This window comes from Bos grunniens, chromosome X (assembly GCF_055505025.1).
Source record: "Bos grunniens cultivar Pamir isolate PY7600 chromosome X, Bosgru_T2T1.0, whole genome shotgun sequence".
Classification (NCBI taxonomy): Eukaryota; Metazoa; Chordata; class Mammalia; order Artiodactyla; family Bovidae; genus Bos; species Bos grunniens.
In genome coordinates this window covers 7,611,492-7,635,294 of record NC_141194.1, presented here as the reverse complement: position 1 = coordinate 7,635,294, position 23,803 = coordinate 7,611,492, and the positions used below count along the sequence as shown (strand labels likewise).

Sequence of the window (23,803 nt, the reverse complement as noted above, 5' to 3'; positions counted from 1 at the left end):
GGTCAAACCAGGGACAGGCCAAGGATGGCCCTCGGACCCAATCCACCCCCCACCCCTCCACACACACACACACTCATTCACTCTGCCTGTGGTGTGTGGGCCGCAGATGTGACTGGAGTAGGCTGACAGCTGAGAACCTGGAGACCAGCCAGGGTGTCGCCCTCTACCCCTATTCCCTCCTCTGCACCCAGAACCTGACTCTGGGCCCATGCTGGTCACCACTTACACACTGGGGCCACAGCTATGGGCAACTACTGGGTGATGAGCAGCCCAGGCCTCCAGCCAGGAGTGTGGGTTAAGATGACTCAGATGTCCAGGAGAGAGGAGTGTGCTGGGACCTGGGGGTCCCTGAGACAGAGAATGAAACTGATTAGCGGGCATGCCCCTCTCCCCACACCCAGCTCCTGCTCCAGACAGCATCAGGCCCCAAGGCAATGGCAGACCACTCGGCCACTGGAGGGCTCCAGCAGATGGCAACTGGACATGAACTTGCCCGGCACCCAAGACCAGCTACCTGGGCCGATGGACGGGGGCATGGCAGAACTCTCTCTCTCTCTTGTTCCATGAGAATTTCCAGAAGAGGCTCCGCTTTGCCCCCTGACCTGCAAATCAGGAAGATTTATTATTTCCTTACAGAAAAAGGTTGAGACCACTGACACAGATTTCCATAAAATGTTTTCTCCAAAAGATAAATCATGACAGTGAGGAGGGGGCTGGAGAGGGGGAAGCTTTGGGTGCCTACACTGGGAAATCTGAGGTTCTTCATAGGTGTTCAGCAGAGAGGCACAAACCAGATTATGTCTACACCAGAATACACACACTTCTGAGCAATGCATTACTTTCTTACCTTTCCTGTCATCTGCATACCAAAATGGCAAGCCACTCCAGTATTCTTGCTTGCAAAATCCCATGGACAGAGGAGCCTGGCAGGCTACAGTCCATGGGGCCACAAAGAGTCGGACACAACTGAGAAATAACACTTGGTTCTCGTGGGTATTTGACAGCCATCTCCTGGGCACGAGTGGCCTCCACCCATTGGAAATGAACTGGGCAGTGACAGCTGGCATCTGATCACATAGCCCGGCTGAGTCACACCACACGTGACAGCTGTCGAAGGATGGGGTACACGCTGAAAGGTATTCTCTGCCACAGGCAAACTTCTCGCTCATGACAGAATGAGGCTTCTCAGCCTCTCTGTGGTGGGGGCTGTCCTGTGCATTGTAGTCTGGTTCTCAGCTTCGTGGCCTCTACTCCTGTTGTGGATTGAACCATGCCCCCTTAAAACACATGTCCAAATCCACACCCCCAGCACCTGGGACTGGGACTGTGCTGGGCAATAGTATCTTTGCAGATGTTAAGTTAAGGCTCTTGAGATAAGATCATCCTGGATTTAGGGTGGGCCTTAAATCCAATGACGAGTGTCCTTATGAGAGAAAGGAAAGGGGGATTTGAGGCACAGAGATATAGAGGGGAAGGCCCCAGGAAGCTGGAGGCAGGGACTGCAGTGATATGGCTACCTGAGCCTGGGACAGAGGCCTGAACGGAAGTCTCCCTCAGTCTCCAGAGGGGACCAACGCTGCAGACATCTTTTGGACTCCTGGCCTCCAGAAATGTGAGACAGGACATTTCTATTCTTTTAAGCCACCTGGTTTGTGGGAGTTTGATACAGCAGCATTAGGAAATGAATATAACTTATTAGAGGCCAGTAGCAGCGTCCATGGAACAACAGACTGGTTCCAAATAGGAAAAGGAGTACGTCAAGGCTGTATATTGTCACCCTGCTTATTTAACTTATATGCAGAGTACATCATGAGAAATGCTGGGCTGGAGGAAGCACAAGCTGGAATCAAGATTGCCGGGAGAAATATCAATAACCTCAGATATGCAGATGACACCACCCTTATGGCAGAAAGTGAAAAGGAACTAAAAAGCCTCTTGATGAAAGTGAAAGTGGAGAGTGAAAAAGTTGGCTTAAAGCTCAACATTCAGAAAACAAAGATCATGGCATCTGGTCCCATCACTTCATGGGAAATAGATGGGGAAACAGTGTCAGACTTTATTTTTCTGGGCTCCAAAATCACTGCAGATGGTGACTGCAGCCATGAAATTAAAAGACGCTTACTCCTTGGAAGGAAAGTTATGACCAACCTAGATAGCATATTCAAAAGCAGAGACATTACTTTGCCAACAAAGGTTCGTCTAGTCAAGGCTATGGTTTTTCCTGTGGTCATGTATGGATGTGAGATTTGGACTGTGAAGAAGGCTGAACGCTGAAGAACTGATGCTTTTGAACTGTGCTGTTGGAGAAGACTCTTGAGAGTCCCTTGGACTGCAAGGAGATCCAACCAGTCCATTCTGAAGGAGATCAGTCCTGGGTGTTCATTGGAAGGACTGATGCTAAAGCTGAAACTCCAATCCTTTGGCCACCTCATGTGAAGAGTTGACTCACTGGAAAAGACTCTGATGCTGGGAGGGATTGGGGACAGGAAGAAAAGGGGACGACAGAGGATGAGATGGCTGGATGGCATCACTGACTCGATGGACGTGGGTCTCAGTGAACTCTGGGAGTTGGTGATGGAAGGGAGGCCTGGCGTGCTGTGATTCATGGGGTTGCAAAGAGTCGGACACGACTGAGCGACTGATCTGATCTGATCTGAACAGCGTCCTTCAGTTGTGACAATAAAAACTACCTCCCAGAACTTCCCTTGGCGGTCTGCCAGTTAAGACTTCCCCTCCCAATGGCAGGGGTGCAGGTTCAATCCCTGGGCAGGGAGCTAAGACCCCACACATCTCATGACCAAAAAACAAAACAAAACATAAAAAACAGAAGCACTATTTTACCAAATTCAATAAAGACTTTAAAAAATGAAATGGAAAAAAAAAAATACTTCCCAACATAGTCAGGTGTCTCCTGAGGAACAAAACTGCCCCTGGTTGAGACCTACTGTGTTAGCATGACACATTCTAGAATTGAAAGGGAAGGGATCATGCCATCTAAAAGGAAGGGATTCCTGAGTCCATAAATGCTACTCAGGCATCGTACAAACAGTGCCCAGGTAGAGATCACCAACATGCCAGGCAAATGCAGATACCTGGATGGAGGGACTGGAGATGCAGAATGAGCAGCACAGTGCTCCTTTTGCTGCTCAGACATTCTCTCAGACATTGGACTCAAGAATACTTTTTAACCCATTTTTGATCACAAAACATTAAGAGACCTGGAAACTTCAATTCTTGGTGAGGTGGATGGTGAAATTCAGCATCCATCAAACCCCAGGAGCCCCCTCCCTTCACAAAAACACATCTCCGGGAGCCAGTGAAACAGTTCCCAAAGGGCTGCCTTGACTGACTCATGGCCTGTTCTACCACTAGCTAAGGCGAGATGCTGACTTCTCTATTGCCAAGAACAAACTTGAGCTGTTTCCAAAAGAGGGTGACATACAGTATCAGTGCTGGTTAGAAGTGTGGGCTTGAGAATCAAGCCGCCTGCTTTTGGAGGTGGGTTCTGCCATGCGCTAGTCAAATGAGTTACCCAGAGCCCCACATGCTCGTCTGTACAGTCTGTGCAAGTAGGGGCAGCCATAGGGGACTCAGCTCAGATTGACTTGTCAAAAACGTAATGATCTTAAAAAGTGCTCAACCTGAAGCTTGACGGGTCAAGTGTTAAGGAAATTCTTGTGATTATTAATTAGAATGAAGCCCATCCCTGAATTAGCCAACCAGTTTGGTCAGAACATAAAAGTTTCTGTTGCTTGGAAGACCATACAAGAGGCTCAGAGCTGCAGGAAAAAAAAAAAAAAAAAAAAACCACTGGATTCCAAGCAGCCAGAGTGTTTGGGCAGAGAATTTTCAATTATCTGGATGAGGGATTATCCACAAATAGTTCAGGTAATCAAAAGCAGCAGTTAATCCAGAAACACCTGGACAGCAATCAGCAGCCACCATCACAAGGCAATTTCCCTCCTGGCAACAGCTAACTTACCTGCGTGCAAGGTCAGGGGCTCTGCTCGGAGAAGCCCCAGCCGATGAGTGATAGCAGAGCTAAGACACGCCAACCCTGACCTTGATTTCATCACAGTTAACCCACAAAGCAGATTCTGAAAAATAACTGAAAATAGATGCCCAACATCACAATTATGTTGGATTTCCAAAGGCGATTTAAGAATATATAATTTTTAAAACTTGACTATGTGGGTATATTGGCCTCGCAGATGGCTCAGTGGTAGAGAGTCTGCCTGCCAATGCAGGAGGCGCAGGTTCGATCTCTGGATCAAGAAGTTCCCCGGAATAAGGAAATGGCAACCCACTACAATATTCTTGCCAGGGAAATCCCATGGACAGAGGAGCCTCATGGGCTACAGCCCATGGGGTTGCAAAGAGTCAGAAATGACTGAGTAACTGAGAACATGTGGGTATATTAGTTTCCTCTTGGTGTTGTAACAAATTATCACAAACAGAGCAACATAAGCATATTATCTTATAGTTCTATACAGCAGAAGTCCACACGGGTCTTATGGTATTCCTTGTTTTTTCTACCATCTAAGGGCTGCCCACATTCCTTGGCTCCTGGTCATGCATAATTCCAATCTGCTTCCATCATGTATCACCCTCTCTGACTGTGACATTCCTGTCTCCCTCCTATAAGAGCCTTTACGAGCCCACTCAGAAAATCCAGGATCATCTCTGCATCTCAAGGTCCTAAAACGAATCACACCTATAAAGTCCTTTTTCCCATAGAGGTTACAAAATATTCATAGGTTCTAGGGAGTACAATGTGGACATATTTGGGGGACAATTTTTGTATCTCCCAGACTGCAGAAATTCTAATGACATACACATCTAATCCGAGATGACTATAATTATGGTAGATTGTAAGAGAACTCTCCAGTTCTGTCATTTTTAAGAGTGTGATTCAAATCATTCTTTTGATCATTCTTGTTATACATGAAGGCACTGAAGGGACTGAATGCATACAGAGGTCAGTGTGCATATATGATCAAAGTCATGGTCAAGGGCAGCCAAGAGAAAACACACCAAGTCTAGACAGAGGGGTCAAAATAAGGGAGTTGGCTCACCTCTGATAAAGCAAATACCAGACCACCTGATCTGCCTCTTGAGAAATTTGTATGCAGGTCCGGAAGCAACAGTTAGAACTGGACATGGAACAACAGAGTGGTTCCAAATAGGAAAAGGAGTACGTCAAGGCTGTATATTGTCACCCTGCTTATTTAACTTCTATGCAGAGTACATCATGAGAAACACTGGACTGGAAGAAGCACAAGCTGGAATCAAGATTGCCGGGAGAAATATCAATAACCTCAGATATGCAGATGACACCACCCTTATGGCAGAAAGTGAAAAGGAACTAAAAAGCCTCTTGATGAAAGTGAAAGTGGAGAGTGAAAAAGTTGGCTTAAAGCTCAACATTCAGAAAACAAAGATCATGGCATCCGGTCCCATCACTTCATGGGAAATAGATGGGGAAACAGTGGAAACAGTGGCAGACTTTATATTTTTGGGCTCCAAAATCACTGCAGATGGTGACTGCAGCCATGAAATTAAAAGACGCTTACTCCTTGGAAGGAAAGTTATGACCAACCTAGATAGCATATTCAAAAGCAGAGACATTACTTTGCCAACAAAGGTCCGTCTAGTCAAGGCTATGGTTTTTCCTGTGGTCACGTATGGATGTGAGAGTTGGACTGTGAAGAAGGCTGAGCGCCGAAGAATTGATGGTTTTGAACTGTGGTGTTGGAGAAGACTCTTGAGAGTCCCTTGGACTGTAAGGAGATCCAACCAGTCCATCCTGAAGGAGATCAGCCCTGGGATTTCTTTGGAAGGAATGATGCTAAAGCTGAAACTCCAGTACTTTGGCCACCTCATGCGAAGAGTTGACTCATTGGAAAAGACCCTGATGCTGGGAGGGATTGGGGGCAAGAGGAGAAGGGGACGACAGAGGATGAGATGGCTGGATGGCATCACTGACTCGATGGACGTGAGTCTGAGTGAACTCCGGGAGTTGGTGATGGAAGGGAGGCCTGGCGTGCTGTGATTCATGGGGTTGCAAAGAGTCCGACACGACTGAGCGACTGAACTGAACTGAACTGAAAGAGATTCTCAGAGGCCAGCTGGGGAAAGAACAGAGACAAGCTGGCTATCTGGACAGATTACGGGCATCCTAGACACGTCGATGACCAGAGAGAGCTGACAGATACCCCACTCCTTGTCCCTTTGCAGCGAGAGCTCTGGGGTGTGTGGTCTGCACTGTCACCCACGTCTCCAGCTGCCCACAGAGGCGACTTGCTGGATAACACACCCTTCGCTGGCTGCCTCTCCCTCTCTGCCTCACCTCTTCCTGCTCTTTTATGTTGGTTCCCAGCATCACCTTCCAAATAAATGACTTGTCCTTGAATCCTTATCTTGGGATCTGCTGGTGGGAGAATCCAGACAGCCCCCTCTGTTGGCATCAGCCTCTCTCACAGGAGCGCAAGGCAAATGACACTTTCCCTGGTGCCTATCATTACCCAGTGCTTGAGTGACAGCAGAATCATCGTGCTTCAGAAGACAGCCCTGGGCCAGGTGGACCAGTGACAACCAGATAAAGTGGGGAGGGAGGGTGCAACAAAAGACCTGAAAGTTCTAAAGAGACCCAAGACATAAAAACGTAGCCCTTATCTCAAATATCCCTATTTCAAAAGGTTTCGCTGGTGGCTCAGGAGGTAAAGAATCATTTGCCTGCAATGCAGGAGGCCTGGGTTCAATTCCTGGGTCAGCAAGATCCCCTGGAGAAGGAAATGGCAACCCACTCCAGTATTCTTGCCTGGAGAATCCGATGGACAGAGGAGCCTGGTGGGCTACAGTCCATGGGGTCACAAAGAATTGGACACAACTGAGCAACTAAACAACTTGGCTCAGCTTCCATCCTTTTAGGATGTCTCCTCTGTTGAGTTATTCAAAGCTGACCTTGATTCACAACCACACACACTTTCTAAGTCATACACATACACAACGCACTACATTATGAGGTTCTGAATGAGATAAAGAGGGAAAAGACATATCCCCAGTCAGCTGTGTTCTGATAAATGTTCTCCAAAGGAGCCCCGCCCCGCCAAAAAATGCCTAGCTTGTGGTACCCACCGATCTCCGGGGTGTAATTTTCCCACCATGGCTGATTTCAAGCTAGGAATGTGACATCAACCTGCTGGCAAAACTCTTACAAATTAAACCATGGTTCTTGTGAGTGGTACAAGCTGACTTTATCACATCACTGCCCACTCTTCTAGGAATTTATAACTGTAATAACTGCATAGTTCGGGTGGGCTATTTGCCTTATCAGAGTGACCCCAAAGTGGAAAATGACTGAATATAACAGAGCTTTGTTTCTCAGTCATGTGCCAGTGCTGGGCCAGTAAACAGGGAGCTGGGAGTTCTCTTCCATGGTTATTCAGTAGCTTCCAAGGTCATCCCAGGTCATCTCCATTCCACCCCAGCAGAGTAGAAACCTGCAGAGGATCACACATGGGACATTTTTCTGGACCTCACCTTTGCCCATATTCCATTGGCTAGAACTAGTATATGGCCACATCTAACTGCAAAGGATGCTGGGAAATGTAGTCTAAGCTGTGTGCCCAGAAGAGAATATGGATTTAATGGGCATCAGCTGTCTCTGCCACAATCATATTTTTAGCATTCATGTGTCAGACACCATGCTCAACAAGTTTATATGGATAGAAATGGACTAACATCTTTTACAGTTGAGAACTGAAACTTTCAGACACTGGCTTTTGTCTTTGGGTAAGCCTTAAGTAGGAATGGATTCTTCCAGGAACAAGATGGGGCCCCATGAGCAACCTTTGTGGTCATGCCAGGAGGGATGTGCAGATATCCGCCAACACAGCTATGCATCGACAGCTACGACATGGGGTCCGAGCAGTTTGTTAATAATATGAAGTATTCATCTATGCACAGTATCTCTTCTTAAAAACTATAAATTAGTACACTTATTCCTTCAATATCATTCCCCAACATTTTGTCTCAGCTTCCTTGAATCCCCAAAGAAGCAGCCAGGGTGCAAACAGTATCAGGATTTGCCCACAAACTCAACATCTCCCTGTGGGAACATGTGTGCTGGTGAATTTCAGCCATGCTGAATGTCACAGCTGAAAACCACTTCAGGAACCATTTATCTAAAGATGACAATGCTCTATTTACAGGTCTATTTTTATTACCCTTCAGAAACGGTTATGAGACATGTCTTTTGGATAATTTTTCTACTGCTGTTTAGTTGTTCAGTCGTGTCCAACTCTTCATGACCCCATGGACTGTAGCCTGCCAGGCTCCTCTATCCATGGAATTCTCAAGGCAAGAATACTGGAGTGGGTAGCCATCCCCTTCTCCAGGGGACCTTCCCAATCCAGCGATCAAACCCAGGTCCCCTGCATTGCAGGCAGATTCTTCACTGTCTGAGCTACCAGGGAAACCCAATTTTTTTTTACTAAGTAAAGAGAATTACTTCAAGCTCTTAAATTTAAAAGAGAGAAGATCTATTAACCAAATCCAGAAATACTGAAATTTAATCTCTTTTTTATTCTCTCTCAACACTGAACACCAAAAGAACTTTCCAGTCACTAGGGCATTTTTCCCTTTGATGTGACATGTTCAGTAAAGCCATGGGCATGGATTTCCTGAGCTGTTGGTCTCTGTGGAATTTAGAACCTGCCACGCTTCTTTGTAGGTTGAGTTTGATCAAAGATACACCAGGACACAGATTCTTCAGAATGCACTTTCAGAATCATTCTTTTCAAGTTCACGATCTCTCAACCCAGCAGCCCTTCTCAGGCCATGAAACACCAAGCCAATTACCATTTTCTTTTGACATGGAGTGTTTTATGTGACATTTTACACAATGACAGATGGGTCTCTTCTGGGGAAATGCTCTGTGTCTTTATAAAACTCTGCCAGGATTATTTTCTTGATTTATTCTAAAAGGTCACAAGTAAGGAACAGGTTTTCAGCACTTATCTGTTCTTCAAAAACATGTAATGGTTATCATCGATATACAAAATACTAGAAGTGACACTGAAGAAAGATCTTGGAGACATCACTCCTCGACCTTGAGAAACTCACAGATTTGACCAAGAAAGCTAATCTCAGTTTTTCACCTTCAGAACTCCCACTTTCAGAATCAATAGATTAGGTGTATTAGTTCTGGGCTGAAAAATCAAACAAAACCACAAGTGACTGCATCTGCTTCTAGATACTGTACTTTGGAACTTAAAACTAAGGTATCCCATAAAGTGAGGCCTGCTCTTGTTAACTTTTAGGGTCCAACTTGAATGTCAAAGTGCAGACTTGAAACCATCATGAGCTCACACGGTCCCACCCATCCTGGAAACAGCATATGCACTGCAGTTTCATTCTCTAGGTCCAGTAATTGCAAAAGCAAAAACCCAAATCAGATGATGTGATTTCACCCAACAACAGCCCTTTCTCGGAGTCTGTAATCACTGTTTATACTTTCCCATGTCAGTCTGTGGGAGTCCCCCTCTCTCTGCTTTTCTTCTCCCGTTGGCAGCTGGTTCTGTGAACGTTTGGTTGAAACAAACATTCTTTCCCGGGGCATGTATGTCTGTCTCCCTGATCTGGGGCATCAGCGCATAGCCCTGAATTCCGTACATCTTGGTGAGGTTTTTCAGATCGGGTATGGTGATGCTTTGGAGAGGGGGAGGCTCCGAGAGGGACAGGGTGACGCTGGACTCTTCACCCCCAACCCGTGCCACACCAAGGTGTCCCTTCCCCCTTGATAAGCCTTGACTGACGATGCCTCTCCATTTTGGAGCTCGCATTACAATATGACTTCTGGGGCCTTTGAAGTCCCAGCTGCAGGAGCCAAAGAACTGGAGTGATTAGGGGGCCAGCCCTCTCCGGGAAGCGGGTAGCTGCACACTTGAATACGAAATGCAATTAAAAAGGAGCACCTGGGCTGAAATCGAAGCAAGGAATGTGACTTTGGATCCAAGGAGAAGTGGGCTCGTTGTAATCACGTAAGAATGTTCATCTCCACAAAGTGCTTGATTCAGAAAAACCCCAAAACTTAAAAAAAAAAAGAAACAAAGCAAAACACCCTCTGACTTGCCAGCACGTTAAAAGAATGCAAGGATTCTTGCGGACACCTTTAGGGTCGCTCACAGTTAACATTAACTTAGCAGAGGCTCCACCCAGGACAATGGTGAGACCTTTTTTTGCTTTACACTGTCCTGGCGCTTTCCTAGTTCCCCAAACGCCCATAGATTCTTACTTTTTACATCCCTTCTCATACTCATTTCGCTTGGCCACACCCTCGGCTAATTTCCCAGAGGCAGTGCCTGTTTCCAGGTGGCGCTAGTGGTAAAGAACCCATCTGCCAATGCAGGAGACTTAAGAGACATTGGTTTGATCCCTGGATTAGGAAGATCCTCTGGAGGAGAATGTGGCAACCCACTTCAGTATTCTTGCCTGGAGAATCACATGGACACAGTAGCTGGGCATTCTACAGTCCATAGGGTCGTGAAGAGTCAGACACAGCTGAAGCAACTTAGCATGCACACACGCAGTACCTGTTTGGGGGATTGGGGAGTGGGTGTGTGGGAGTGGGGGATGAGGGGGCGTGTGTGTTCTGGTTTTAGCATCTTACCTCCATCACAACTTGCCCATCACTTTGACCAGAGGATCTAAAATTTGACCTGCATCTGAATCAGCTGTTAAAACTCAGATGGCTGGGTTCTGTCCCCAGACTTTCCAATTCTCTAGGTCCAGTCTTGGGCAGAAAATTTGCATTTCTAACAAACTGCTGGAGGATCGTGATGCTGTTGGTCCAGGGACCACACTCTGAGAATCACTGGGTTAGACCAACCAGTTCAACTCAGAGACTGAGTTAGTGAGTCGTCATATTGAGGGAAAAGTTCCTGGGCTGAAAGTCAACAAGAAGAACCAAGTCTGAGCTCTAGTCAGACCACCAACAAGCTCGGCCAACTTGGGCAGGACTTTGCAGTCTTGACCACACTACAGAATACCTGGCAGCCATTTATCAAGTTAATGCCAGGCCCACCCAAGATGGACTGAATCAGAACCTCGGGGTGATTTCCATGTGCTTTAACCTCTCCAGGCCTCAGCTCTGTCTTCTAAACAATAGGGATAGTAATTTTTATCCCATAGAACCACTGAGGGGAAAAACACAAATACTAAAACCCCTTTGTAGATATACAGATGGCCCAAAGGCACATGAAAAGATGCTCAACATCGCCAATTATTAGAGAAATGCAAATCAAAACTACCATGAGGTACCACTTCACATGGGTCAGAATGGCCATCATCAAAAAATCTACAAACAATAAATGCTGGAGAGGATGTGGAGAAAAGAGAACCCTTCTGCACTGTTGGTGGGAATATAAGTTGGTGCCATCACTATGGAGTACAGTGCGGAAGTTCCTCAGAAAACCAAAAACAGAATTACCATATGATCCAGCAATCCCATTCCTGAGCATAAACCCAGACAAAACTCTAACCCAAAAGAGATACATGCACCCCTATGTTCATAGAAGCATAATTTACAAGAGCCAAGACATGGAAACAATCTAAATGTCCATCAACAGAACAATGGATAAAGAAGATGTGGTACACATACACAACAGAATATTCGGTCATAAAAAATGAAATATAGCCATTTGCAGCAACATGGATAAACCTAGAGATGATCATACTAAAAGTTAAGTCAGAAAGAGAAAGACAAATACCATATGATATAATTTGTATGTGGACTCTAAAATTAAAAAAAAACACACACACACAAATGAATTTATCTATAAAACAGAAACAGACTCACAGAACAGACTTGTGATTGCAAAGGATAAGGGGGGGGGGTACAGGAGGGATGGACTGGAAGTTTGGAATTGGTGGGTGCAAACTACTATATATAGCGTGGATAAACAGTAAGGTCCTACTGTATAGAATGGGGAGCTACATTCAATATCCTATGATAAATCATAGTGGAAAAGAATCTGAAAAAGAATGTATAACTGAATCACTGGTGTACAGCAGAAATTAATGCAATATTGTAAAACAACTATGGGCTTCCTTCGTAGCTCAGTCGGTAAAGAATCTGCCTGCAGTGCAGGAGACCTGGGTTAGATTCCTGGGTCATGAAAATCCCTTGGAGAAGGAAATAGCAACCTACTCCAGTATTCTTGCCTAGAGAATCCATGGACAGAGGAGACTGGCAGGCTACTGTCCATGGGGTCACAAGAGACAGACACGACTTAGCGATGAAACCACCGCCAAATCAACTATACTTCAATAAAACTCTTAAAAATTAAAAAAAAAAATTATACCTTCATAAATGACAAAGCACCAGTCAAATGCTAGCTGCTAAGTTTCCTTTGCAGAAAACATTTCAATTTTAACTGAGCTTACCAATACCTCTATTAATATCTAAGTCAGAACAGATATCTCTGGCAAAAGTTAATCTCTTGGAGAAACTTGGAGGAGAGAAAAGCTTTTCAACACATTCATCTTGCTCCACCAACACACAGGCCTCTCCTTGCTTCTGTTTTGAAAACATGTCTTTCTGTTTTCCACCCAGTGCAAGGAAGAAAGTTCAATTACTCTTGGTGGTTCTCCAGTGGTTTGGTGACCCTAATTAACTCTAGGCCAGGAGTTGGCCAACTTTTTCTGTAAAGGGCCAAATAGTAAATCTTTGAGGCTTTTCAGGCTATACAGTCTCTGCTGCAACTACTGAACTCTGCCTTTGTGGCTTGAGAGCAGCCACAGACAATTCGCAATGAATGGGCATGGCTGTGAGCCAATAAAACTTTATTTACAAAGACAGGTGGCAGGCTGGAGCTGGCCTGTGGGCTGCAGTTTGCCAACGGTCTCTCTAAACTTCCAATGAAGTCACAAAAATGTTCAAGTTAGCAGCTCGGTATCTTTCTAACAAAATGTCATGAGCAAAAAGCTGTTTTCTATCCATGCGCACGCGTGCATCTGTGTGTGTGTGGAGAAAGTAATAGATATCTGGGAAAGGAGGACAGGGAAAAGGACAGAACTGGCTGAAAGTCAAGTCACTTGCTTCACAATTGCCACCTGGTGTGAGCTATGTGCCTAGGTAAGGTGACTATAGCCTTTGCCGGTGGCCCACGTTAGGTTCTTTGAAAGCAACACAGGAAGCTTAATATTCTGTGATAACCATATGAGGAAAGAATCTGAAAAAGAATGGATATATGCATATGTATAACCAAATCACTTTGCTGTAATCTGAAAGTAACACAACATTGTTAATTCAACTATACTCCAATAAAAAACTTTTAAAAACTTAAAAAAAGCATTAGTCCCTCTCCCATTCACCTGTGTTTTCTGCTTAAAGGTGGGGGGCACACTTCCCAAGCCACCAGGCACAGCAACGCCTGTCCCCAGACCTTGGACTCCCCACCCCGTCCTTGCCTGACACAAGGCACTTCCCCCTACTCCCCCTATCCCAGCTTTAAGAAAAACTCACCTAAACACCACCAAACATGGTCCCTTTGTCTAGGCTTCATAAATGTCAATGCTCACTTCTGCAGAAGTCAATTATAGGGAGGTGGTGGGGGGGGATTTGCTCCCCTCCCCCCAACACATACACCTTGGCAGTTTCCAGAGACATCTGGGGTTGTCCCAACCAGGGGGATGGCTGCTACTGACACCTAGTGGGTAGAGGCCAGGGATGCAGTCAGACAATTTCCAGTGCATGGGCCCGCCCCAAGAATGATGGAGCCTCCAAGGCTACTAGCGTTGCGGTGGTGACTGGGAAAGTCTGGGGACTGAGAAATGGGATTCAGGGACCTCATGCCAAGTTTCTCTCCACCACGTTTCTCTGGACAGGCTCCTTCAGTGCCTCAGTCACTGAAGCCACCGCTGTTTCTTCCTCTGGAAGTAAGAGAATCTTGGAGAACTGTGGATCTCAGAGCTGGAAGTGAACTCATGAGACCCATCACCTAGGGCTGTTGTTGTTTAGTCGCTAAGTTGTGTCTAACTCTGTGACCCCATGGACCGTAGCCCACCACACTCCTCTGTCCATGGGATTTCCCAGGCAAGAACACTGGAGTGGGAAGCACTTCTCCAACTTGACTCTGCACACAAATCCCTGAGGATCTTGTTCAAATGCTGATCTGACTCAGTAGACCTGGGAGGGACTTGGAACTCATTTCTAACCAGCTGTGGGGATCCACACTCAGCTAATCCCTAAATATCTTACAGGTTATGAAGCATAAGGAAATGTCCCTGTCTCACAGAAAATGTGCTTAAAGTTCATTAAAGGGGCCTTGCTTCTTCCAGGTCACTCACACAGAAATTCAGAAAAGAAACAAAAAAACAGACACTCCTGATGCCATAGTTACAACTCTCTAAGACTAGTCTGTGGAACCCCATGAGATGGAACTTTCCAGTTTAGTTAAGCACAGAATCCACTCTTTCCCTTGGGCACCTGGCAGAAATACTGAATCTTGGAAACACTTGGGGAAGGGCAACCCTACCACATGCAGACTTACTCTTTGAGACCCCCTACTCCATGGAGCAGGGCTTCCCAGGTGGCGCTAGTGGGAAAGAACCTGCCTGCCAATGCTAAAGCTTTGTAGAAGGTGCGGGTTCGATCCCTGGGTTGGGAAGATCCCCTGGAGGAAGGCATGGCAACCCACTCCAGTACTCTTGCCTGGAGAATCTCATGGACAGAGGAGTCGGGCAAGCTACAGTTCACTGGGTCATAGAGTCGGACATGACTGAAGTGACTCAGCACTCCATGGAGCAAAAACTCGGCACTGGGCAACTCCCTGGAGAGTTCCTCGGTGATCATGTAAACCACCCACAGCCAGTCCTAGAAAGGCTCAGGTCTTTCTGGGGACCGACAGAAGTTTGAGAAATGTCAGAAAAAGAAATCATCAGAAGGGAGCTAGCACCAATTTCTACTTGGTTCAGAATCCTTGGCAGGACACAAGTGGGGGAGCCCTGGGAGCAAGCCTGAGGCATGAAATGAACATGGAGCCATGCAGAAGGAAGGGAGGGAGGGAAAATGTTCTACTTGCAGCAGCATCCCCGGGACTCAACCTGTCAGGCAGCCTGCGGACTGAAAATTTACGTGTGTGTTTTCAATTTCTCTGACAGAATCTGTTTGGATTGAGGATGGCTGTTTAATCTTTGAAATATGTGTTCCATCACAAACGCTGGAATCACAGAGAAATTGCTCCCTTCGTTCTGGGAGCCAAACCCTGACCAAAGGGGTTTGGAAATCCCCACAAGGTGCTCTTTGGTTATTGCTCATTCAGAAAGAAAAAGCCATTTCTCTAATGAAATGCAGTGCTGAGGAACTGCCAGAAATAGATGCTCCCTACCTGCTTTCCCAGATGGTAGCTTCTTTCTAGCCAATTAACTACCAATGAACTGGGGAAGCGCTGTAACAACAGGCATGCCGGGCTCCCCTGCACTCAGCCAGAGCATGGCGTCCTGGGAGGACATGAAACTCTGCTCGTCTTGATTCACGAAAGCCCAGAAAGAAGCCTGCCTGACCCAGACACTTTATTTGCAAGGCCTTTCCAGTTAGCTTGAGCTAGAATTAAAACTGGTGGGTTGCCACCTTTTGGACAACTGTTAGTTCATTCTGCCGCCTCTGGCTTCTAACTACTTAATGTTGAAGGAAGTGCTTCCCAGGTGGCTCAGTGGTAAAGAACACGTCTGCTAATACAGGAGACGCGGGTTCAATATCTGGGTTGGGAAGATGCCGTGGAGGAGAAAACGGCAACCCACTCCAGTATTCTTGCCTGGGAAATCCCGTGGACAGAGGAGCCTGGAGGGCTATAGTCCCTAGGATCACCAAGAGTTGGATGCGACTAAGCACGCACATTGAAGGGAAATAGCCAGAACCTATAAAATGCTGCTCTTCATGGGTTTTACTAATGAGACTTCTTTCTATATTAATACCGCGCCACAGTCAGGTTTCTCTGTCTGCAAGAGTAGTGGGTATAGGGTTTTATACTGTCTGAAAATAAGTAAGTTAAACAGTCTTGTGTTTCAGGAACTCTTGCTCCAAATCTGAGGCTAATTAATAGTTCAGCATCCATGTGAATTTATGCTTTCCTGCTCAAAAGTCATTATAAAATAGAATATACATATGTATAACTGAATCACTTTGCTGTACATGTGAAACTAACACAACATTGTAAACCAACTATACTGCAAATAAAAAGTCAATATAAAGCCATAGAGAAATGGAATTTCCCATCAAGTGGTTTTTTTTCCTAATAATTTCCCATTAATCTGGAGTCAGTGAGGGTTTTTTTCACATCCCTTAAGAGATCTGAGATTTTGGTTCTTTTGTTTGCTTTGTTTCATTTTTGTTTTGGGGGTGGGAGGAATGACTGAAAGAGTTGGTGGGAAAGGCAATTGGTTAGTTCAACTTTCATTTATTTTTAGCATTCTTAAAATGTCTTATGTCTGTTAACCACACAAAATTAAAGTAACTTCCAGTTAAAGTTACTGAGAGGACTACATAACATGAAAAGGCTATAACATTTACTATTTGTATGGTCTATTCCAGGCCAAGTGCTTTACACTGATTAACTCTCACAAACACATCTCTAGTGAAGAGCATTGGCCCAGTCTACAGTAATGGGGAAACCCAGGCTCAGAGAGGTATGATTCTTCAACAATGTCACACATCCAAGAAGCTGCAGAGCTGGAATTCAAGGGCAGTTCTACAGGCATCTAAGTCAGCATGACTCCCTGAAAACTCAATGTTGAAATTGTTAGAATGTTGGTTCTTTTTGCTCTTCAGACACCACTAGACCACAGAAATTTCCAGGCATGGCTTTAATACCACAGATATGCCAATGGCTTGATTTCCATCTCCAACTCTAATGATTCCCCTGAACTCTGGACTGGAATGTCCAACAGGTATCTCCAGTGTAGCACTTCCAAAATGGAGCTATTCACCTCCACTAGCCCACCTCAGTAGATGGCGACTTAGCTGTACTATTTCATATCCATCCAACCATAAATCTGCTGGTTCTGCCTTGGAAATACATCCAAAATTCAAGAACGTCTCTGGGACAAGCCTCTATCCCAGCTCACCTATTTGTGATAGCTTCTGGTCTTGCTATAGAACAGCCAGAATTGTTTGTGTACCAGGCAAATTCAACCTCATCCTTCCTCTGAATTCTGTATCTTTCCCTGGCCTTCCATGATGGAGAAGCATGTCCTTGGTCTCCTCCTCCCCCACAGGAAAAACAAAACCAATTTTAAAATCTCCTCTGCCTCCCCAGGCACCATACCCTGCAGCTACTCACCGCTGGTGGCCCTCGACATCACCCCAGGCCTGCTTTAATGAAGGACAGTTGCTCGTGTGGGCCACCCTGCTGAAGGTCAGCCTCCTAAGCTGTCCCTGTCAGAGGGGGCTCCCCTTACTGCCTCTTCCAGGTCAAGGATACATGAGCATTCTTGGTGTTTTTTTTTTTTTTTTTCAAATTTTCTGTAAAGTTGAACATTTCAAAATACAAAACTGGTCAGGAAGGATGGAATTCAAACTCACCAGGCTAAGAACAAGGGATTTAAAAGCTGAGCCAAGCTCAAGTCCCAATCTCGCGTCACAATCTCAAGAGTGGATCTTTAACCTTGCCAGACACTTCCACAGTCACCAGAATCAGGTTTTGAAGGTTCCCCAGGGTAACAACAGGCTGAGATATCGCAGCCTCTCTTCCATTTTACAACATGCTGCTTGAGGACTCTGTGCTCATTTCATTTTTAAAAAACCCTCCTACACTGTTCGTGGGAATGTAAACTGATACAACCACTATGGAGAACAGTACAGAGGTGCCTTGAACATACATGATCTAGCAACCCCACTTCCGGGCATATATCCAGAGAAAAACATACTTCCAAAAGATGAATGTACCTCAATGTCCATTGCAACACTATTTATAATAGCCAGGACATGGAAGCAACCTAAATGTCCACTGACAGAGGAAGGGATAAAGAAGATGTAAAGAAGATGGAATGGATAAAGAAATAATACAATGGAATATTACTCAGCCATGAAAAAGAATGAAATAATGCCATTTACAACAACATGGATAGACCTAAACACTGTTGTACTGACCGAAGTCAGTCGGACAGAAGAGAAATATATGGTATCATGCATACCTGGAATCTAATTTTTAAAAAGATACAAATGAACATATTTACAAAACAGAAACAGACTCAGATTTTGAAAATAAATTTATAGTTACCAAAGGGGAAAGGTGAGGGAAGGGATAAATTAGGAGTTTGGGATTAAGCTATACACACACTAATATATGGAGAAGGAAATGGCAACCCACTCCAGTATTCTTGCCTGGAGAATCCCAGGGACCGGGCATCCTGGTGGGCTGCCGTCTATGGGGTTGCACAGAGTCCGACACGACTGAAGTGACTCAGCAGCAGATAACCAACAAGGGCCTTCTTTTTAGCACAGGGAATTCATCTACTCAACACTCTGTCATAATCTACATGGGCAAAGAATCTAAAAAAGAATGAACATATGTATAACTGAATCACTTTGCTGTATACCTGAAACTAACACAACACTTTCAATCAATTATACTCTAATAAAATTTTAAAAAATAAAATAAAAAGTTTCTTTAAAAATACAGAGTTCAAACATACAATGTTCAGTAATTCGCCAATGTTTACAGAGTGTTACAATATTTAAAATAAAAAAAAAAACCACATTGCTATATCATCATTCCAACACCAAACGTGAATATATTACTTTCCCAGCACAACTAGGACAGCGAATAAATAGTTAGACCCACGTCAGTGAAAATGGAGTCTGGTTCATGCTCCCCAACGTAGACAGGGACAAGTTCCCTCCTCATGTCAACCATTTCAAAAGTTAGAAGCAGAGTCTGATAAAACGCTGCCCATGTGAAATGAAAATGAAGATATAATATTACAATTACTTGAAATTCAATAGTTCTTCTCCTTGAGTTTCTCACCTTTTCCAGCTCAGCATCGGAATAATGAATACAATGAATGCTAAACAGATTTCGCATGTGTTGATAATTTAAAGGAATCGGTTCTCACCTAAGTGAAACAAACTGCTGGACATTTTTTTCAGTTTCTGTGACTTATTAGGGCCAAAAAAAAAAAATTCCTATTGACATGTCCTCTCCTTTATCAAGTCATCGAGAAATTTCAAATAGAGAACTATGAGATTGCCACAGCAAACACTGAATATGGATTTGCTTCTAGCACACTTGCCTTTCCATAAAAGCTACATGCACATGGGCATTCCCAGGGGATGTGCTGAAAAACACAAGAAATCCACGTCACACTCAGGATGCTCTTTATTTGCCATCTGTCCATCTACAATACATTCCCTCAGTGATAGAAAAAGACAGCAAGAAGTAGGTCAATGTGCCTCATTATGGAACTCCTTTTCCATTACATATTTATATCTTATTCACATAAAAAATCTATTCAGAGAGAACCCAGAAAGTTCTACGAATGTCTACAAACTTTGGTTCTGGAAAAAGAAACAAAAACAGTATTCAACTTGAGTCAGAGTTCCAGAGTTACTCATCTCGTTCACCAGATCACCAGGTAAAGTGGACGAAGTTCTACATGCGGATACAGCGCACTTCAGAATCCCCATCCACGTGCAACAAAGGGCCCAGCGGTATGTTCCCTGTGAGTCTGTCTGAGGCCAGGATCAGTGGCTAGTCAGGGCTCCAGGGGAGGCAGGCAGTTGACTCTGGCAGTGGCGCTACAAGCCCCCCATCCCAGCCCTGACCTGGCTGTCCAATGCTGGCCCTAAGCCCCACAGTTGACTCTAAGCTAAGCACTGGGGGAGAGGACATGAGCCCATGGTTGACCTCGGCCCAGAGTCAACTCCCCCCTCCTCTCCTCTCCTCTTTCCAGGCCTCAGCTGGAGGAGGGCGAATTCTGTGGTTATACTGAACTTTGGCTGTCTGTTCACTGTTTTGTGTTCCCTTCTGAAGCTCCATGTTTCAGCTAACAGGGTGTCCTGGATTATATAAATCCAGGCTATGACTAAAACTCTTTGGAAAGCCTATATAGGAGTAAGAGGGGAACTACATTAAGACTTTTGAGGACTGAAAGCCCAGGAGAATCCAGCTTCACTCGCACTGTTCCATGGAAACTTCAACAGCAACAAAACATTATGATCTGTCACTCAGTACGTAGGTCCTATGAGTGCGACCACAAATGTCATTCTCTTATAGGACCTAAGAGTATATTCTACTACCACAGACTGACCGTTCCACACTGAAGTGGCTGTCTGCTGTTATTTGGAAGGAGGCCAGTTAATTACAGACACATTTTCCATACTTTTGTCAGCAGGATCTGACTTCAACTCCTTTAAGTTTTCAATCAGGTTAAACCCATCAGTATATTTTCTTGTATCTACTAGAAGTTTCACCGAAACCCTCTTATAGACGGGTTTCTCTCCAGAATAAACATTTTTATTAGGGCTAAGAAAGGATGGCTTCTGATTGGGAGTGCCAGGTCGAATCCAAGAGGGGAGGGGGCTGTAAGGTCACGGGAGAGTGTTTGATGTGGTCAGCAAGACAGAGGGGGAAGATGGCAGGAAGAACAATGACAAACACACAATGACAGCATCCAATAGAGTAGACACCATCCCCCTCCCAAGGGCCAATCCCCCTTCCTTAGTCAGAGAATTTCAATCTCACTGAGTGCAACATGCCTACATAGCTAAATACTCTCCTTCCCAGACTCATGTGCAGTGGGGGGGTACCAGAATTTCAGCCAATGGAGGTAAGCCAATCATCTCTAGGAAAGCTCTGTGTTCCCCCTGCACACAATACACCTTGTCACCTGCCTCTTCATTCCTCTTCCAGCTTTTAGAGAGCAGTTATCAGATCTGGCAGGTCAGTGACCATCTTGTGACTATGAGGCAGGAAGCCAACGGGTAAGGGGTAAGGATGTGGAGAAAAAGTACCAAAGGCCATGAGTCATCAAGGATACCCAGTCCTGAGAGCCCACCTCCAGGTTTCTTAGTCCACTCTTCACTGTGTGTTTTCTATTATTTGCAGCCAAATGCACACCTAATACATCAAGAGCCAATGATGAGACTGAAAAGGATGAGGATGACTCAGGGAAAAGGAAAGAACAAAGACAAAAGGGAAAGGACAAGGGGCATCAATCTTACCGACATCACCCAGTAGACCTAAGAAACATAGCTTAATTCCTTCCCACAGACACAACCGAAGTCTTGACTAAAAGAATAAATGTATCATTACGTTCAACTCAAAGATGCTCAAATTGGCTGTCTCAAATTTAACTCTGTCCTCCTGTGCTCTGATTGCTAATATGAAAGTGCATGCTTATACATTAAAGCTGGATGTTTTGCATCCTACAGAGAGGAGAATGGAACAGATTTAGAATCAATTTAGTATTTCTCTTGCAATCCATTTGGAGGAGTTCCCACTGAGAACTCATCTGCCTTACCCTCTCGGCAGCCGTATTTAATAAGATCTGAGAAGAAAAATAAGCACTAACACTGGGTAGTCTGTTTTGACATTTGTATATGCTATTTGGAAATTCAAGTCACTATGGCAAGCTGGCAGAATATAGGACATGGCCCTTGGAAAGCGCTAGACTGATCAATATTTAAGAATGCACAGGCAACAGCAATAAATGAAGCAGATGCAATGGAGATGCAAATCAATGATGGGTATGTATACCCTCAAAATAAGGACAAATCTCTTTCTGTGGCAGGAAACAGCACAGCACTAAATGCTCCAACAGTTCGTCGTGCAGTCCCCAGATGCTAGTCTTGCATAGAGAAATGTTTTCTTCATATTCAACAAGGCATAAGACCCAATCTTGGTTCAGAAACTGAGGGATAAGCAATAAAACAGGCTGAGAACAGGAGCCAGCAATGGCTCATCACAAGTGAACCCACTAGCATACTTGCAGCTTTCGCTATGTTCACATTTAATTTCTTTTTCTTTTCCAACAAAGTAAGTGCAAATATCTTTAGTCTGATTCAGTAACATAGCAGCCAAACCTCAGGAACCAATAAATAAGGACACTGACACGCCAATACCCCTTGGCCTTTCAGATTCAAAGCTTTACCAACACCAGCCTGCAACAGAAGGGGCAAATGTTTCTTGACTCAGCAATTGTGTTCCAGATCCTTGTACAAACCACATCATTTACCCCCACCCACATGCCCCCACAGCAGTTACTAAACTCACAACACAGCTTGAAACTCATAAGGGGTTAAAGCTATAAAATGCCTACTCATAGGTGTATATTTTTTTAAGTTTCATTCTTTTCCCCTTCCTTTCAAACAAAGCTTTTGTTTCCGCTGCTCCCAGTGCATGACCGTTCATTAGGATAATAACTATCATTTGTTTATTTCTTTCCAATGATACAGTTGTATTTTTCTCAAAGAAACTACCATCTTGTTTCTAATTAAACATGATGGATTCAGGGTCCTGGTTTGCCATCTGGGCCATATGTCTCAGAACATCCTTTTTCGTGATGATGCCAAGAAGTCTCCTGGAGAAGAAACAAAATAGAGAAAAAAGGTCAGTCTTGCAATATTGATTCACATCTCTCTCTGATCCCCAGCGCTCTTCCCACCCAGGCGCAGGGAGAGACCACATTTCCCAGCTATCCTTGCAGATGGGTAGGGCCAACTGAGAGAGCTCTGGCCAATGGCATGTGGGTGGAGGTGAGCGATGCCCCTCCCAAGTCACCTGCACATTTCCTCTCTCATTTGATGGTTCCAGACAGAGGAGCCAGTAAAGGACTCTGAGTTCACAGAGGATGAGTTGGGAGCCATCAGATTCAAAGACCTGGGCCCTGGGATGACTGTGTGGTGCAGAGCTTACACCTGCTGCAACTCATACTAGATGTGAGTGACATGGGAGAAAAATTAATCTTTATTGTTTTTGGCCACTGATATTACAGGCTTGCTTATTAATGTGGTAAGTCTATGATGACTAATATATACTCACCCAATTTTTAAGAATATAATCAGTTAAAAAGGGCTTATAAAAGCCAATGTCAAAACTTGATCACACTGCAGAAATCCCATGTGTAAGGCATTTTAAGTGTAAGAAGTTTTAAGTATAACAATTGGTTCCATTTTAAATCTATCTTACTGGAAGGGTAAAGTTTGACATTCATGTCTGACTATTTATATAAATTACCTCCTCTTCCAAAGTTCCATGGCTGTCTCCTTACAAAAACAATGCCACTTCCCAGAGCCCCTGGTATATGGCCACCTATACTGTAAACTGTCCAACTCCTACTTTTTACAAACACAATGTGAACAGTGTTCCTGGGTCATGAACACACACTTGCACAACTGTTCATGGCAGCCCTTGTCTCTGCTCGGTTTTATTGAATATTTAAATGAACATCTGCTGGGGTCAAATCACGCCCCCTGGGGAAAGTGAAAGGAGTGAAAGAAGGGGATTACACAAGTCTCCGGGGAAAAGAAGTTCCACTGCAAACTTAACCTCACCTCATCTCCATCATCCCCAAGAAGAGGAGAACAGAGAAGGATGGCAGTCTCACCCTGGAATATTGTATGGCTATTAAAACGAAAGGTTTCTGGGGCTTCCCTGGTGGTCCAGTGGTTAAGACTCTGCTTCCAATGCAGGGGGTGCAGGTTCAATCCCTGGTTGAGGAACTAAGATTCCATAAGCCACACAAGGGTTAGCCAAGAAAAAGAAAAGATTTTTTTTTAAATGGCAGGTTTCTCCTATCTGTG

General features: G+C 44.7%; 1 protein-coding gene across 7 annotated transcripts in view; it reads right to left on the bottom strand.

The window, feature by feature from the left end:
- Positions 1-18,252: 18,252 nt before the first annotated feature.
- CLCN4 (Cl-/H+ antiporter 4) overlaps positions 18,253-23,803 on the bottom strand; it is a 72,835-nt gene continuing 67,284 nt past the window's right edge. For 5 of the 7 annotated variants that reach the window (XM_086386876.1, XM_086386879.1, XM_086386878.1 and 2 more), the window contains one exon: positions 18,253-22,581. In XM_086386876.1, the coding sequence (XP_086243002.1) occupies positions 22,491-22,581 (91 nt within the window). In that variant the 3' untranslated portion in view covers positions 18,253-22,490. The remainder of the gene's footprint in view (positions 22,582-23,803) is intronic. The other 2 variants (XR_015158543.1, XR_015158544.1) reach the window with 1 other exon arrangement.